This window comes from Vombatus ursinus, unplaced genomic scaffold (assembly GCF_900497805.2).
Source record: "Vombatus ursinus unplaced genomic scaffold, bare-nosed wombat genome assembly UNPS02003292.1, whole genome shotgun sequence".
In the NCBI taxonomy this organism is placed as follows: domain Eukaryota; kingdom Metazoa; phylum Chordata; class Mammalia; order Diprotodontia; family Vombatidae; genus Vombatus; species Vombatus ursinus.
Genome location: NW_020943070.1, coordinates 3,175,875 through 3,193,067, shown reverse-complemented (window position 1 = coordinate 3,193,067; position 17,193 = coordinate 3,175,875). Strand labels below are relative to the sequence as shown.

At 47.7% G+C, this 17,193-nt stretch overlaps 1 protein-coding gene across 1 annotated transcript in view; it reads left to right on the top strand.

Annotated features, from left to right (window-relative positions):
• Window positions 1-4,215: 4,215 nt before the first annotated feature.
• KDELR3 (KDEL endoplasmic reticulum protein retention receptor 3) overlaps window positions 4,216-17,193 on the top strand; it is a 13,898-nt gene continuing 920 nt past the window's right edge. The window contains exons 1-4 of the mRNA XM_027872550.1: window positions 4,216-4,315; window positions 8,805-8,905; window positions 13,094-13,252; window positions 14,348-14,600. Of these exons, the coding sequence (XP_027728351.1) occupies window positions 4,225-4,315; window positions 8,805-8,905; window positions 13,094-13,252; window positions 14,348-14,600 (604 nt within the window). The 5' untranslated portion in view covers window positions 4,216-4,224. The remainder of the gene's footprint in view (window positions 4,316-8,804; window positions 8,906-13,093; window positions 13,253-14,347; window positions 14,601-17,193) is intronic.

The window sequence follows — 17,193 nt, the reverse complement described above, 5'->3', positions numbered from 1 at the left end:
GAGAGAGAGAGGAGAGAGAGAGGAAGAGAGAGAGAAAAGAAGAAGAGAAGAGAAGAGGGGGAGAGAAGAGGGAGAGAGAGGAGGGAGAGGAGAGAAAATGTATGAAGGACCAATTCTGCTCCAGGCACTGAGATTTTCACTGAGGATAGAAAGACACAATGAAATCAGCCCTGCCTTCAGGGATCTTCATTTTGATGGGGGAGATGTCCATCACCCTCCTATGCTCTCATCCCTAAGGTCCCCTCTGCCCTCAGACACCCCACAGATCTGCAAAGGATTGAAATCGAGCTCCCAGGGGTAGGGGGGACAGCAGAGCAGTGAGGGGCACTGCAAAGTGCCAGAGCCTTGGAGTCAGATCCCACCGGTTCCAATCCTTAGCTCTGCCCTTCCCTTCACTGTCCCACCTGTAAAATGAGGACCCCAGCATCTTTAAGATCTCTTCCAGCCTCCAAGTCAGATCCTAGGATTCTTAGGCTGTGTTAGAAGAGACAGAGCATCCAGTATGTGGAAGGTAATACAGCGGCTACTGGACGGAAGGAACCCCAGAAGCCCTTTAGATCAACCCCTTCATTTTAAAGAGGGGGAAACTGAGGTATAGAGCAGCAAAGGGGCTTACTGAAAGTCGCAGAAGGAGTAAGTAACCATAGCAGGACTTGAACCCAGATCTTCTGGCTCCAAAGCAGGGCTCTTTCCACTGTGCCTGCTTGCCTGGTCAGACCGCAGCTGGTTTGGCTGGATGGCCAGCTTCAAGGTTCCAGCTCTGAGAGACTGAAGCCGAGCCCCAGAGAGGCCACAAAATTGGCCCAAAGGCCCGCAGCAAACTCAGGGCAGAGCCCTGAGGACTTCACCCTCCAGTCTGGTGAGCTAGCAGCCTGCTGCCCCCTCCCCCATTTGGATGGCAGCCGCTCTGGCAGGGTCCCCCAGGAGGAAGCAGGGAGAGTCACCCAACCTTAGCTCGGCTCCGCAGGGAGCTGGTGGAGGCTTCCAAAGCTGACAGATGTTTCCTCAAATGGCCAAAAGCACGAGCTGTGGGGAGGGCTTGGTGGGGTAGAGGGGGAGGTGTCGAGGCTGGCAGCTGGGGGAGGAGGCGAGGTGGAGAAGGCTCCAGATTGAACCAGGAGGAATGCAGCCACACCTGACGGTGCTTTAAATAGCATCACCTGAGGCTGGGGAGGAGCCCACCTGTTGGGCAGGAAGCCCTACAGCTGGTGTATCTAAGAGGGGAGAGGGGAGAGGGGGATGAGGTGTACCACTGAAGTAAGGTGTACCACTGAAGTAAGGCGCATGTTGAGATGAGGCAGCTGAAAGGGCTGATGCTCCAGTCGCGGGACCAGATTCAAATCCTTACTCAGCCAAATGAACACTTACCTGAGTGACCTTGGCCAAGTTAATTGATTTCTCTGGGTTTAAGCTTCCTTTACTATAGAATGAGGGGGTTGGACTGGACCTGAAGGCATATTCGAGCCCTGACTCAATGGTCCCAAACCATCCAATCGTAGAACCATCTTTTCACAGAATCATTGCACCCCAGAGCTGGGAGTGTTCTCTGAAGGCATCCAATCTTCCCACCACATACAGGGACCTCCCTCTAACAACATCTCCCCTCATCTCTGCTTAAAGCTCTCCAGGAATGGGGGACCCCTCACAGCATCCCATTGCATTGGACACCTCAGTTTTTCAGGATCTCCTTCCTTATGCTGGTACGCTGGAAAGCTTTATGCTTTGGGTCAGCCTGGGGAAACGGTCAGCGTGGGAACCCCTCCACCAAGGAAGGGCAAGCTCCTGTGGTCACTGGGTCACGGATCTAGACCTGGAAGCTTTTACAAAATAGGTGACAGGGCCAGGATTTGAATCCAGATCCTCTGACGCCAGTAGTTAAATCTGTTGCTTGGGCTGAGAAGGATAAAGGTGCTTGCCCAGGTTCACACAAGCTAGTCAGGATCTGAGGCAGGATTGGAACCCAGGTCTTCCTGACCTGACACTCCAGCCACTGTACCAATCTATCCCAATGTAGTGGTCTTGCTACTGGGTTGAAGCCTCACTCCTCGTGTCTTGCCCTCCTCGGTCCCCTCTCTGTCATCTGGAGCCACAGGGGCCGAAGTTCCCCCCTCTTACACAGCAACCTATTTGAAGATGGGCAGCTGGGTGGCACAGTGGATAAAGCACTGGCCTGGAGTCAGGAAGTCCTGAGTTCAAATTTGTCCTCAGACACTTACTAGCTCAGTTTCCTCATCTATAGAATAGGTATAATAATAAGCACCTACCTTCCAGGATTGTCGTGAGAATAAAATGAGATCACATTTGTAAAACACTTTGCAAATCTTACAGAACTACTAGTTATTGTTATTTCACGTTCCTTTTCCTCATTCATTCTAGCCAGCATCCAATTTTCTGTTTCCCAGACTCAGATTCCATCTCTTACCTTTTTATCAGTGTCTGGAATGCAGTCCCTTCCTCCTGCATCCTAGAATCCCCTTCCCCACTCTTCCTTCAAAGTTGGGTTCAGGTGCCATGTCCTACAAGTTGGCTTCTCAGATCCCTCCCTCCACCCCGTGTTCTTAGATTTTAGACTTTAGATTTACTTCTCAGTGTGTGTGTTGTGTGTGCTGTGAGGACACGGATATGTGTTTCATTTTTGTCCTTGTCCCCCAGGACCTAGCAAACTACTTGGCATACAGTGAGTGTTTAATAAGTGCTTCTGTAATTGAAGAGGAAGTTGTTCCCCTCTCTGGGCATCAGTTTCTTCATCAGTAAAATGGGACAATAATATTTGCCTTACCTTTCTCCCAGGGCTGTAGCGGGGAAGTACTTTGGAAAGCAGTTCCCCTAATATGGGCTGTTCTGTTCTCGGTGCTACCATCAAGCAGCAGTCCAGTGGAGTGGACAGAGCACAGGACAGGGACTCATTGGGGTCTGGATTCAAATCTTCACATAGCAACTTAGAACCAGCGTGACCTCGGACCCCTGGACCTCAGCTTCCTCATCTGCCAAATGAAGGGGTTACACCAGATGATCGCCAAGGTCCTATGCAGACCTTCTATGTTTGATGTGGAACCATGCTGATCATGGGACAAGTTTAGGGGAACCCCTTGGAATTTAGTTTAGCTGGACTTGAGGACTGATAGGAAATAAGTATGGACAGGTCAGCGTAGGGCCCTGAATGCCGGGCTAAGGAAATGATATTCTGTCGTGCAGAAAATGGGGAGCGCCTGAAGATTTTTTGAACAAGGGAGTGACCTGGTCAGACAGATGGGGAAACTGAGGCCCAAAGAAGGCCACAGAGCAGCTGATACAAGCCAATCAAATCCAATGTTATTTCCAGTGCACTAGAATGCTTAAGGAATTAGATTGGGGGTGGGGGGGAGCTTCTAGGGAGAGGGCGTCTCTGGGAAGAAAGCTAGAAAAATAGCTGGAGCTTGAGGGAGGGGAGGGGGAGATAGCGCTCCCCCCCCCCCGTGGAGGTTTCCTGCCCCCACCCCATCTGCCAAGTATATCCATCTCTCCCAGGCCGGACAGAAACTCTTCCGCTCCTGACTCCAGCCGGGCAGCCGCACGTGGTCCCTGCGGCCGGGAGAAGGTGGGGAGGGTGTAGCAGGAGAGGGCCTGGCAGGAAGCAGGGGGGGAGCCCCAGCCCTGCCCGGCCACGTCCCTGCAAACTGGAGGAGAGCTGGCCACCTCAGCAGGAGGGGCCTCTCTCCCAGCTGCTGGACAGCTGCCACCGCAGCTGCCACGGCTTCCTCCTTCCTACGCTTTGCCCCGGCGGCGGCTCCCCTGCGGCCCACCAGTAACTTGAGGAGGGGGGAGGTCCAGGATTCCGAGACTCCACTTCCTGGCTCCCCAGGAGTCTCCTCCCACCCCCAAGGCCTCGGCCAGCCCAGCCACGTCACCGCCTGCTCCAGGACTGGGGGAAGAGGCGAGGGTGTCCCGACAGAGCCCAGGAGCCTGGAAGGCTGCCTGGAGGGGACAGAGTTGGCCGGCCCTAAGGCTAGGGGTAACTCAAACTTGACATTGGACCCAGGGGAGCGACGGGCGGGGAGGCTGGACGACTGGATGCTGAAGAGAGCCTGGGACTGGGGCAGAGGCGGGTTCCAGCCCTCTCTAGGCAGGGCATTCTTATAGAGGCGGGTGCGAAAGAGTGGAAGCCTTCCATCAAGGATCTGGAAGGAAGGGGCAGCCAAGGGGGGTCTCGGGTGGTGCCTGGCACTGGGGGCGGGCAGCGCCATCATGAACCTGTTCCGGATCCTGGGGGACGTTTCCCACCTCCTGGCCATGATCCTCTTACTGGGCAAAATCTGGAGATCCAAGTCCTGCCGAGGTAAGCAACTGATAGAGCAGAAACTGGGTTCAGAAGGGGAGAGTTGGGACGAGAACCAGGAGCCTGCGCCTTCAGACTGCAGGGAGAGACAAGTTCCACCAAAGGGCAGTTAGGAGACCAGGGCTCAAATCCTCTCTGGGTGATCTTGGACAAATAACCTCCGGGCTTCAGTTTTAGGGGAGGCTGAATGAGATGATCTCTAAGGCAGGGCTCCAGAAAACCCGAGTTCAAATCTTGCCCCAGGCCCCAGAAACTTACTTGCTGTATGGCTCTCTGGGCCTCAGTTTCCTTAGCTGTTAAATAAGGGTAATAATAGCATCCACCTTGCTGGGTTGTTGCTGTGAGATATGAGATAATAGATGCTTTGTGAACATTAATGTGTTATGGAAATGGGAACAATTAAAATTTCTCTCTTTTTGTCTTTCTCTTCTTTCTCCATGGCTCCTGTTTTCCAGAATAACACTCTGTGTGTCTCCCCAGATGCTCCTGTTTTTCACCCTAGCACTCGCCCTTTTCATCACCTTCTGCCTCTCATCACCCTCTCCCATCTCCATGCAGGTCTCTCCCCAGCACTGATACCCAGACAGCACCCCACCCCTTCCACCCCAAGACCTCTCTGCTTCTGAATGGCTTGGAGACAGAATCTGGGCAGGGGTGGGTATGAAGAGGATGGCCAGTGGTGCTGGAGGAAGGTGTGATGTGGCAGGCACTGAGGTGGGTGGGGGGCTCCAGAAAGGAAGGGAATGACCAGAGGAGAGGTGGAGCTGGAAAAAGGGGACCAGTCAGAGCATTCAAGGGTGTTAGAGCGGGGAAAGACCTATCAATGTTAGACTAGTCAGAGCTGCAGCCAACTTTGGAACGGTGATTTGGTCAGAGCTGGGAGGGGCATTAGAACACAGTGTCAGAGCTGAGAAGGGACTTTAGAACACAGAATATCAGAGGTGGGAGAGACCTTAGAGCACAGAGTGTCAGAGCTGGGAAAGGCACAGAACACAGTATCAGAGCTAAACAGAGCACAAGAGTATCAGAGCTTTGAACAAAAACAAAGGATGTTAGAACTGGGAGGGGCCTCAGGAAATGGGATCTTAGAACTGGGAGGGACTTTGGAAACCATCTAATGCAACCCTCTCATTTTACAATGGTGGAAACTGAGGCCCAGCCAGTGGGGAGGATTTTGCCCACAGTCACACAGCTGGACAGAGGCAGAGTCAAGACGAGAACCCGGGCCCTGACTCCCACTCGGTGCCGTGGTATCCTGCTGCATCTGTAACTGGGAGCAGGGGATAGGAGGCGGGAAATGGGACATTGGGTCTGCAGGGTGGCTTGGAGGGAAGATCATTGGGTCTCCTCTGTCTGGATCCTGGGGGCAGAGCCAGAGCAGAACTGGAACAAGAATGGGCAGCTTTGCAAAAACCGCAGTTAGGCTTAATGTTAGGAAAAACCCTCCTGCCAAATGAGAGCTGTCTGAAAGCAAACACGATTTTGTGCTTCAACCTTTACCCCCCCCCCCCAGTCAGAGGGCTTCAAGCAGAGACTGAAGGACCATTTGTTGGGTATTTAATCAAGGGCTTTCCTTTTGGCCCTGGACAAGAGGCCCACTGAGGCCCCTTCACCTCGGACACTGCGATTCTGTCTTCTCACTGAGAAGGCTTTCAGAGGGGACAGCTGGGTGCTCCAATCCGAGCCTCTTGGACTAGTCGCCCTGCGACTGCAGGATTTTCTTAACTCACCATCTGAGCCCCCACATCCTCATTCTCCTTCCCTGGACCCGGAACTTGGTCTTTGTGGACAAGGGAGATCCCACATGGAGACCCTTGTGACCCACCCTGACCCTTGCTTTGCACAGAGCCCTTTGGGGCGATAACTTGGTGCCCAGAATAGATGTGCTCTTCTAGGCTGGACAGCAGAGAGCGGCTGGTGAAATGGCTCATTTCTCCTCTCAGCCCAATTCTGCTTCCCCTACCCACCGCAGCTGGGCCTCCAGGAGGGAAACGTGATGTCATTGGGAAATGGGGTTTCAGTCTGGGCTCTGCCAGTTTTGTGGCCTTCAGGGAATACCTTTCTCTTCCTGACACGGTTTCCTGTTCTGTAAAGTAAGAGGGTTCTATTAGGTGCCCTTTGACTACCTTTCCAATTCTACCCCCAAAAATTGTAAGCTAAAGACAGGTCAATGGAAGGAAGGTGGACACCAGGGGCCAGACAGGGACGGTACCATCAAAAGACTGCTAGATTTGTGGTATTGTTGACTTGCTTCAGTCGTGCCTGACTCTTCCTGATCCCAGAGGACTTGGGTTCCAATCCTGATGCTAGCTGTATAAGTCACACAACCTTTGTGTGCCTTGGTCCTCTGTAAAAATGAGGGTTGTTTGTTGTTTGCCTAGGCAATGGGGTTAAGTGACTTGCCCAGGGTCATACAGCTAGTAAGCGTCAAGTGTCTGAGGCAGGATTTGAATTCAGGTCCTCCTGACTCCAGGGCCGGTGCTCTATCCACTGCGCCACCTAGCTGCCTTGAGGTTTTTTTAAAAGACCCTTTTAACTTCAAATCTTGGAACCTAGGAACTCTTCTTTGGAGATACTCATGGACTTCAAAGGTATTGTGGGATTCTGGAGGGAGGGGAAAGGGAGGCACCTAGAACAAAAACGTTGACTGTAGATGAGATACCAAGGGGTCCAGTCCTTCCAAGGCCAGGCTTCGTCCACAGTGTGGAGGGGGAGGACAGTACATCCTCTTTCCCCTTTCTTGCCACCAGAGTGGGCTAATACACTTAAAGCCAACTAAGCTAAATTCATGTGACTATGGGTCAGCAGACAGAACTTTCATGGGCTCCTGCCACGGCCGTTCTCTTTCCCCCGGCCTCTAAAGGCATAGCCACAGTGTGGGTCAGTCCACGTGCCACCAGGAATGTGCCAATCACCCATCACTGGGAGATGACCAACAAAACCGTAAGAGGCAGCATGGGATAGTGGATGGAAGGCTGAACCTCACCTTGAGAAGATCTCAATCCTCTCTGGGATATGACCCTAGACGACTCACTTAAACCCTTTGAGCCTCAGTTTCCCCATCTATAAAATGGGGATAATAACAGCACCCACCATGCAAGTTTGCTATGAGGATAAAATGAGCTAGTATAGATAAAGCATTTTACAAATCTCAGAGCTATAGAAATGGAAGTTGTTATTTAAAGTGCTTTCTAGTAGCACTTTAGGAGTCGGGACAATGGATTTGAAGTCAGTGGACCTGGGTTCGAATCCCCATTCTCTGTGACCTGAGGCAAACCTAGTTCTAGCCCTGTTCATAGTTTTCCTTTCCTATAGAACAAGGAGATTGAACTCGACTATCTCTTGTGCCTTCGGCCTTGAAGTCCATCATCCCAAGCCCCTTAAGCTCTCTGGCCTGTGGTTTCTTCATATGGAAAAGGGAGCTGGAGTCTAAGCTGTCTTTCAGCTTACAAAGCTCACTCCCTTTCATCTGCGGAGCCAACCTCTGGTTGTTTTGGGGGGTAGGAGGTTTCCCATTTTTCTGCCTTTTTCAACTCCTACAAGGTGCTTCAGGCATTACCCCAAGTCCTTTTCAGTAGAGTTAATGGGATTCTAAGCTTGTAGTGAAGGGAAAGAACAGTGGAATCAGTGGGGAGCTTTATATCCTGAACTGGCCAACTGCCTGGCCCACCCCTCCCAAAGAGAGCCTTTCCTCCTTGCAGGGAAGTGAATCAAAAATCGAGGGAGACCAAGAACTTGGCGGTATAGTCAATAGAGCGCCGTCCTTGAAATCCAGAAGATCTGAGTCTGAATCCTGCTTCAGATACTTATTAGCTGTGTGACCCTGGGCAAGTCACTTCATCTGGCTCAGCCTCAGCTTCCTCGCTGTAAAATGGGGATAAGAATAGCTCCTATCGGGGCAGCTAGGTGGCGAAGTGGATACAGCACCGACCCTGAAGTCAGGAAGACCTGAGTTCAAATCCGGCCTCAGACCAAACACTTGACACTTACTAGCTGTGTGACCCTGGGCAAGTCATTTAACCTCAATTGCCTAAAAAAAAAAAAAAAAAGCACCTATCTCACACAATATTTATAAGGATCAGTGACATAACATATGGAAAACACTTTGCAAACCATGAAGCACTACATAATTACTAACTGGTATTATGATTTAGATGGCTGCAAGTTTTGGCTCCATGAAGGGAAGGACTATGAAGAAAGAAAGAAAGAAAGAAAGAAAGAAAGAAAGAAAGAAAGAAAGAAAGAAAGAAAGAAAGGAAGAGAGGAAGGGAGGAAGGGAGGAAGGAATGTGGGAATGAAGTCAAGCTCTCCCCAGCCTCACCCCACCTTCAGTTACTCACTGGAGGGGTCCAGCAAAGGCCAGATGATCCTCCAGCAGGTCACTGACTGGTTTGGATTGAAAGATCCATCTCGCAAATTCTATGCTTCCCAGGTGTGCACTAGGAAGTTTGCCTTCTAATTAATTCATGCCCTTTCTCCCTGGATACAGGAATCTCCGGAAAGAGCCAGGCCCTGTTTGCTCTTGTCTTTACAACTCGATACCTAGACCTGTTCACCAACTTTATCTCCCTCTACAACACAGTGATGAAGGTGAGGAGGAGGGGAGCTTTACAAGGGCTGTGCATTTCTGTATATATACAACCCCTTTATTTCTAAAGCACAGGCCTGACCATGCCTACTCAAGTGCCAACTTCTGTGTTTCTCTATTGCCTCTGGGAAAAAGATAATGACGTCTGCTTGGCAATTCAACTTTTCTGTTCAGGCTGATGTGATAGATATAAACATAGATAGATGTGTGTATGTACATGCATGTATATTTCTATGTACTTGTATACAAGCATATGTGTATATGTACACACATACATGTATATATACATTATGTATACGTGTATGTGTATATATTTATATGTGTGTGAATATGTGTGTATATATACACAATACACACCTATACATACACACCCGATATATATTTACATTCACATGCATATGTATATATTTATATGTGTGCAAACATGTATATATACATGCATCTGTACGTACCCCCCTGATATATACACACATATGCATATGTATATATGTATACATATTGTATGTATATATACAAATATACACAATGCACATATATACATATATTATCTATACGTATTTGTATCCATACATATAGACACACAGATATACCTATATATGCAGTGTTCCAAATGTTTTAGTGCATTTGAAAACTTAAATAACTTCAGAAGTAAAAATGTTACAAACTTACCAAAAAAAAAAGTTCAATTATTTAAATTTCTTTTGTACTTAGTTTGTGAATTTTGAGGAAATATATTTTTAATCTTAATTTTAACTAGCCAGGGCACTCTGTTATTATGCATTGTTGGTGGGTGGGATGGATCAGTAGAGGGCAACTTCTCGCTCAGCCATTTTGGTCGCCTGATCTATCGCCAATGGACTTTCTGGTGGGGTCACGTCCAAATCGTCATGTACAAATTGAGTTCTTTGGATGATTTTAAGGCTGGGATTACAAATGCAATCCTTCTGGTCACTGAGCAGCAGCTGATCAGTTTTTACACAGTTTGAAAATTGACTAGGGCCCCACATATCACAAGATGGTAGATATGTTGAATTTCATTAAGAACCATATTAATATTTTAAAATTTTAATAATGAAATTTTTTGAAAATTTGTAGTTTTTATGTTGGTGAAGTTATTAACACTTAAAGCTGCACTAAGACTTTTGGGATGCGCTGAATGAATTACCCCCATCACACACTAGACCCTCCAGCCTCTTTGCATTGTTGCTATTCTCTGTCCACAACACTCCGTTTCCTGTCTCTGTACAGGCTTCCCCCATACTTGGAATGCTCTTCTTTACCTCTGCCTCTTGGAAAACTCCCGTGTCACCTCCTACAAGAGTCTTTTCCTCAATTCCCTCAGCTCTTACTGGTCCCCCTGCTACTGGGAAATTTATTTTGCATATGCTTTATATTTGTTTATCCCTATAAATGCTGTCCATTGCCTCACATAGGGGGTGCTTGAATATATGCTTTGAAATTTTTTCCAAAATAAATTTTTATTGCTATCTCATTTTTTACATCAGTTACATTTGCCTTTTCCTGGCAAAGATACTGGAATGAGTTGGCATTTCCTTCTCCAGCACATTTTACAGATGAGGAAGCTGAGGCAGACGGGGTGAAGTGACTTGTATTTCCCAACTTATCACTCCTCCTCTCCCACTCCCAGAGAGTCATCCCTTATATCAAAGCTTTAGAAGGAAGGGGGGAAAGTTTAGCAAACTTAAAGCAGTCCTTAAAACTGCATGCAGCGATCTGCTCCTTTGTTGCCCACCTCTCCAAGGAATGGTGGAAAGGGCCTCCTCACATCTCTTCCCTGGGGCTAACGTTGGTCGTTCTAGTTTCGAAACACCTTGTTTTCACTTGTGTAGTGTGTGTGTGTGGTTCTGTCGCTCTGCATTGTTCATATAAAACCCTCCCATGCTTCTAGGGATGGTGCATTTCTCAGAGCTCAAGAATCTTCTGGGGCATTCCTGTCCCACAGGTTGGTTAGCCATTCCCCGATTAAGAAATGCCTATTGAATAGGATTTCAGCACGGAACAAACATTTCTGCCCCTGTCGCTTAGGCATCTACTGGACTGGAAACTCCCAGGGACTGTGTTTTAATCAAATGGTGTTTTTCCCCGTGTTTAGTACAGGACCATGTACAGAGGGACTGCTTAAGTGGAATGTTTGCTGAGTGAATGAAAGGAAGGTCAAAGCAACCTGATTTCAACATCTCTTTGAAAGAATGAACTTGAAGCAATGCAGGCTGTTAACAATTAGTGCCAATGTTATTTCTCATGCTCCACCAGAAACACCTTCAAAGAGGGGCTAGTTGGGAGGTTGGCATGACCTTGGGTTCTCAGGGACCATGCCAGGGGAGCACAGAGCGCAATCGATCAAGCATTTATGAAGCGCACATTAAATGCTGGGAACTGTGGTGGATGATAGGGATACAACCTCATCATCATCAAGGAGCATTTATTAAGCGCCTGCTGTGTGTCAGGCACTGTACTAAGTAAGAACCGGTGATAGGAAGCCACAAACATGGTCAGTGCATCAGAAAGCTCACAGCCTAATTCGGGGAGACGCCAGCCAAACAACTACACATACACAAAATATATACAGCTTAATTAAACAGGAGACAATTTCAGAAGGAAGGCACTAGTTAGAGGGAAGGGGGAGGGAGGCTTGGGAAAGGTTTTCTGCAGGAGATGGGATTGCAGCTGAGTCCCAGAGGAAGCCAGAGGAACCAAGAGACAGAGGAGAGGAGGAAGAGCATTCCAGGCATGGGGGACAGCCAGTTCAAAGGCGGGGAGTCAGGAAATGGCGCGTACTGCGCAAGGAGCAGCCCCAAAGCCAGCGTCACTAGATAATATATATGTGGAGGGGAATAAGGGGGTAAGAAGACTGGAAAGGTAAGAAGGGACTAGATTATGAGGGGCTTTAAGAGTCAAAGGAGGATTTTATATCCTCCGAGTAATAGAGAACCATTGGAATTTGCCAAATAGGGGAGGGATATGGTCAGACTTGTAGGCAGCTAGGTGGTGCTGCAGCGGATACAGCACCAGGCTTGGAGTCAGGAAAACCTGAGTTCAAATACAGCCTGAGACACTTACTAGCTGTGTAACCCTGGGCAAGTCACTTACCCCCTAGCTGCCTCAGTTTCCTCATCTGGAGGAGGAAATGCCATATCACTCTAGTATCTTTGCCAAGAAAATCCCAAACGGGGTCTCAGAGAGTCCGACGTAACTGAAAAACGACTGAACAACACAGTCAGACTTCTGTGCTTTGGGAAAAATCAATTTGACAAATGATGGAAGACAACTTAGAGGAGGAAGACTTGCAGGGAGGCTCGAGAGCAGACTTCTGCAATAGTCTAGGCATGAGGTGATGAGGACCTTCCCCAGAGTGCTGGCATTGTCAGAGGAGAGAAGGAGGCGTGTTGAGGACGTTGCCAAGGTAGAATCTACAGGGCTGGTAGCTGATTGACTATAGGGAGGGGGGTGGAGCTAGAGGATGTATACTTGAGGATGACTGTCTAGGTTGCGAGCCTGGAAAACAGGGAGGATGGAGACAGCCTTGATAGTAATGACGAAGTGAGAAAGAGGGAAGGGTTTCAGAGGAAAGATTATCTGGACTTGTCAGGTTTGAGATAAGAGCAGAAACAGTCCCCCACCCCACTCCCAAAGCCAGCAGGTCCTACACCAAGGGGGAAGGCTTCAAGTGTAGATTCCATGATAGACGTTCAGCATTTATTCAGCTCCTGCTCTACACCAAACCCTGGCCTACAGGTTAGGGATTCAAAGACAAAAATGAAAATTGGTCCTCACCGTGGAGGAGCTTACATTAAACTTGGCATCACTGCCACCATCTTGGAGGCTCCTGCCAGGCTGGCTGAGCCAACTGCCTCCTAAGCTGCAGCTATGCAGCTGGGGTCTGTATCCCGGGAGTATCAGTTATGCCCGCCACCCCCACCTCTGAAGACTGAGTCGACCTTATCAAAGGGTTCTCGAGAGCCAAGTCAAAGAGGGGTGTCGAGTTAAGTGCAGTGTTCCCTTGATCTTAGGGACCTCGGGGTTCCTCCGAACTAGGTCACCTTATCCAGCATTCAAGGATAGGACAGCACCAAGAGGACACCAGGCCCTCCCCTTGGGGCACCTAGGGCATAGTGCAGACTGGCCTGGGGTCTAAAGGACTTCACTCTGCCTCATTCCTCCTCTCCTAGGTGATCTTCCTGCTGTGTTCCTATGTCACCGTATACATGATTTACTGGAAATTTTGGAAATCGTTTGACAGTGAGAATGACACGTTCCGCCTAGAATTTCTCTTGGTCCCAGTTACTGGTCTCTCCTTCCTTGAGAATTACAGTTTCACCCCGCTGGAGGTAAGGAAAATGAAAAGCTGTTTCCCCCTGCCCCGGTCTTGTTCAGTGGTCCAAGACTCAGGCGTGGGGAACCTGAGCACTCAAGTCCACATGTGGCCTCCAACACACAGGGTCCCCACCCCCGATCCAAGTCCTCAGGCCTCCAAGCTGATTCAGCCCCTCTTCCACAACATTCTTGCTGGCAGATAAATGTCCCTTGATCCTTCGACCAGAATTACAGATGCTCAGGGAGTTTGCCAGACCATGGCCTCAAACCAAAAGCCACTGGGCAATTACACTTCCCTGGCCACTGTAGGTGGTTTTTTTTTTTTTCCTTTTAATAAAAAAAAAATCATTTTTTTTTAAAACTGGCACAAATGGCATAATTTAAAGTTTAGAGTGTGCAGCTTAAAAAGAGCAGATATCTTTATTTGCTTAAGACCTTCTAAAAAGTACATTCAGCATCACATTCTCAAGGCTAATTCATAAAATTAAGTCCAGAGATTGAATGAAGGAAAAAGCTAATTTAGCTTCTCAGAGGATCTAACCCTGGAGAACAACATTTAGTTTGGACTTGGGGTACAGCGCCTCCCAAGGCTGGGTCTCCCTCCTAAAATGGGGAGTTTGGAGATCTCTTAGGTCACTTTCAGCTCTAAACCTATGATCCCACAATTCTTGAGGATACCGTCACACAAGGGCGTCAGTCCTGACTTTGCTTTAACTTCTACTATAGACTCAGACAAAGCACTTAACGATACATTCCCATCATCTGTACCTCGAGGTCAGCCTAGATCAGCTGAAACGTCATTTCCAGCTCTAAGACCACAATCCTCTAAGGACTGAACCAACACGTACGCTTCCTCCTGCTGGGAAAACTGTTAACATTTGTGCTCCCTCTTAAAAGGAACCCCACAATAACTCGGTCCCAACTCGCATTTCCCAATGGCTTTGGACTCATAGACTTAGAGCTGGAAGAGACCCCAGGCCATATAGTCCAGTCCTCTCATTTTACAGATGAGGAAGCTGACTTCCAGGGAGGAAGTCACTTGTACGAGATGGTATCAGTCTTCTGACTCCCTGCTGCCTCTCTCCTGACTGTGCTTCCCTTTGGTTCAGATCCTCTGGACCTTCTCTATCTACCTGGAGTCTGTGGCAATCCTGCCCCAGCTTTTCATGATCAGCAAGACCGGGGAGGCAGAGACCATCACCACTCACTACCTTTTCTTCCTGGGGCTTTATCGAGCTCTCTATCTGGCTAACTGGATCTGGAGGTACCACACGGAAAATTTCTACGACCAAATTGCGGTGGTGTCCGGGGTGGTGCAAACCATCTTCTACTGCGACTTCTTCTACCTGTATGTGACAAAAGGTAGGTGCCAGGGGAGAGTGGAAGGTGGGAATATCATTGTTACTACTTAATTATGGCCACCCCCAGAGGAAATCAGTAGTCAACCCAATCAAACCAACACATCTTTCATGTCCAGAAGCGGAAGGCTTGCTTCCTCAACAGTACTCCAAAATAAAAATCAGGGAATAGACTGAATTATTTTGAAGCCTTTCAATTTCATCTTCATTTGTTACTGTTTGTAACATAAATTGGTTTGTGATAGACCCCTTCACTCTGCATTGGTTCATACAAGTTCTCTCATCTAATTCTCTGTACTTCCTTCCCATGGTAAAGACACTACATCCGTTTGCCAGTTCAGACATTCCCCCATCTGCACTCACCCACTCTCCTCCCCACCCCCACCCCCCACCACCGACATACTACAAAGCCCTTACATTTTGTGAATATAGGGTATTGGCCTGTCCTTAACCTCCCTGGTGTGTATGACTGGGTATACTCTTTGAGCTGGTGACACCAGTCGGCCCAAGTTACTGCTCCACTAACTATGCATTGATGTACCTAGTTTTCCACAGCCCCTCCAACATTTACTGCTTTCGTTTTTGTCGTCTTTTCTTGGATTATCGGACAGCTGAGCTTTAATTTGTATTTATATTTGGAACATTCATGGTTTTTGAGCTGTACCTTTTGAAAATTTCCCCCATATCTCTTGGACATGTAATTATTGGGGAATAAGCTTCTGTTACTACAGTATTTGAATGTATTCTCTATCTCATAGACCCTTTTACCAAAATATTTGGCACATTTTCTCCCAACAACTTCTCTTCTGACAGCGTTAATTTTGCTTATGCAAATGCTTTATAGAATTGAAATATCCTATTTTTTTTCCCTCTTATGATCACCTCTATTCCTTTAGTCAAGAATTCCACTCATCTTCCTTCTCCCACCCACCCTCAACCACAGTTGTGCAATGCACTTTCAAAAAAATTTTTAATACTGTGACATTTTGTATTTAGGTAGTCTATTTGGATTATATTATGATATAGCAAGTGTTGATCTAAACCTAATTCCTGCCCAACTATGGTTTTCCCAGTGTTTGCCAAATAGGGGAGTTTTTCACCAGCAGTTCAGATCCTTGAGTTTTGCTTACCTGGCCTAGTCCACTGATCAATTTTCCTATGTATTCTTTAATAATTTGATTAGCATGGCATTAAATCTATAAATTAATTGATAGCACAATTATTTCTATATTAATGCAGCCTAACTACAATTTGCTTCCTTCCAATCACTCATCCTGTTTCTGTAGCTTTTTACTGTTTATTTCTAAGTCCCAAGAGTCTTAGTCAAGCAAGTTAACTGACTCCCAAATATTTATGCATTTTGTAGTTATCTTGAACGGAATTTCTTTTCCCATCTTGTTTCTTGTCATACTCTGAAAGTTTAGCGATTTTTGTGTTAAGTTTTTTTTGTCTTGCTACTGAAGTTACTGATTGTTTTAGTTCTGTTGAATCTCTAGGAATAAGTAAACCCTATCTTCTGCCTACGCTCAATGACCAGGTTTTTAGTTTAACTAGCATAGTTTTCCCCACTCATTTCACAAACTCCTAATATTCCACACAATTCCTCAACTCCAATAATCTCCCCACTCCAGCATCCGTCTTTAGCTTTCAGCACCTCTTGGGAGTTATACAGCACCCCAGGATCATTCTCCTCCTACTCCTCCATTAAACATCCTAGGTCCTCGAGTACCCCATAGCTCCTGCTCTCTAGTCTTCCTAGGTTATCTTTGGTCAGCCAATTGAAAGACAGAGTCATCACCTGAGAAAGGTTGTCCTCCAAACCTCTTGCCAAACAATCCTTAGCCCCAGATAACCTCCATCCTCTGGGCATCTCCTAGTCACCAGAGAGGAAAGTAATGGAGCTCAGCTCTCACCCACATCTTAGCTGGGCTTTCACAGCTCCTCTGGAATTCTCTGACTGCCTGGCAGTTGATTAACCAGGTCAACTGTTCCAAGGAAACTCTAAAACCCGTAATGAACCCCCCGCCCCAATCCCCAAACACATTAGTCTCCTAGAGATGGGCACATCAGCACCCATTCTCAGAGGTATCCCTTCTCCCAATACTTGTATCCTCAATTCCATTTCCTCCCATGCATCTTAACTCTCCCTTTCTCGGTTCCTTCCCATGTACCTACAAAGGAGAAGGTTCAGGTTTTTCCTCCCTCACCACATTCAGACAGCTCCCAAAGGTTGACAATGACTAATCCAATGACCCCTTCTTAGGGGCTTTTCCCTACTTGACTATCCCTGCAAGGCTACTCTTCTCTCGCTTCAGACGCTAGTCCTCTCCTAACTACTCCCATTATCCTTTGTCCCTTCTCTTCTTGATGCAGTTGCTGACTTCGACCTTCTTTCTATACCCTCTCCCTTGACAATCTCACCATTCAAATTTACCACGTCCAATAACCTCAGTACCACAAAAAACCCGCCCTCTTCCAAATTCATTTCTGCTGGCTCTCATCATCTCCACGTCTTTCTTAGGTCTTCATCCTCCCTAGAAAGCTGTCAATTCTTGTCAGTCCTACCCTTATACTTTTTTGCCTCTTAGCAGGGTGGC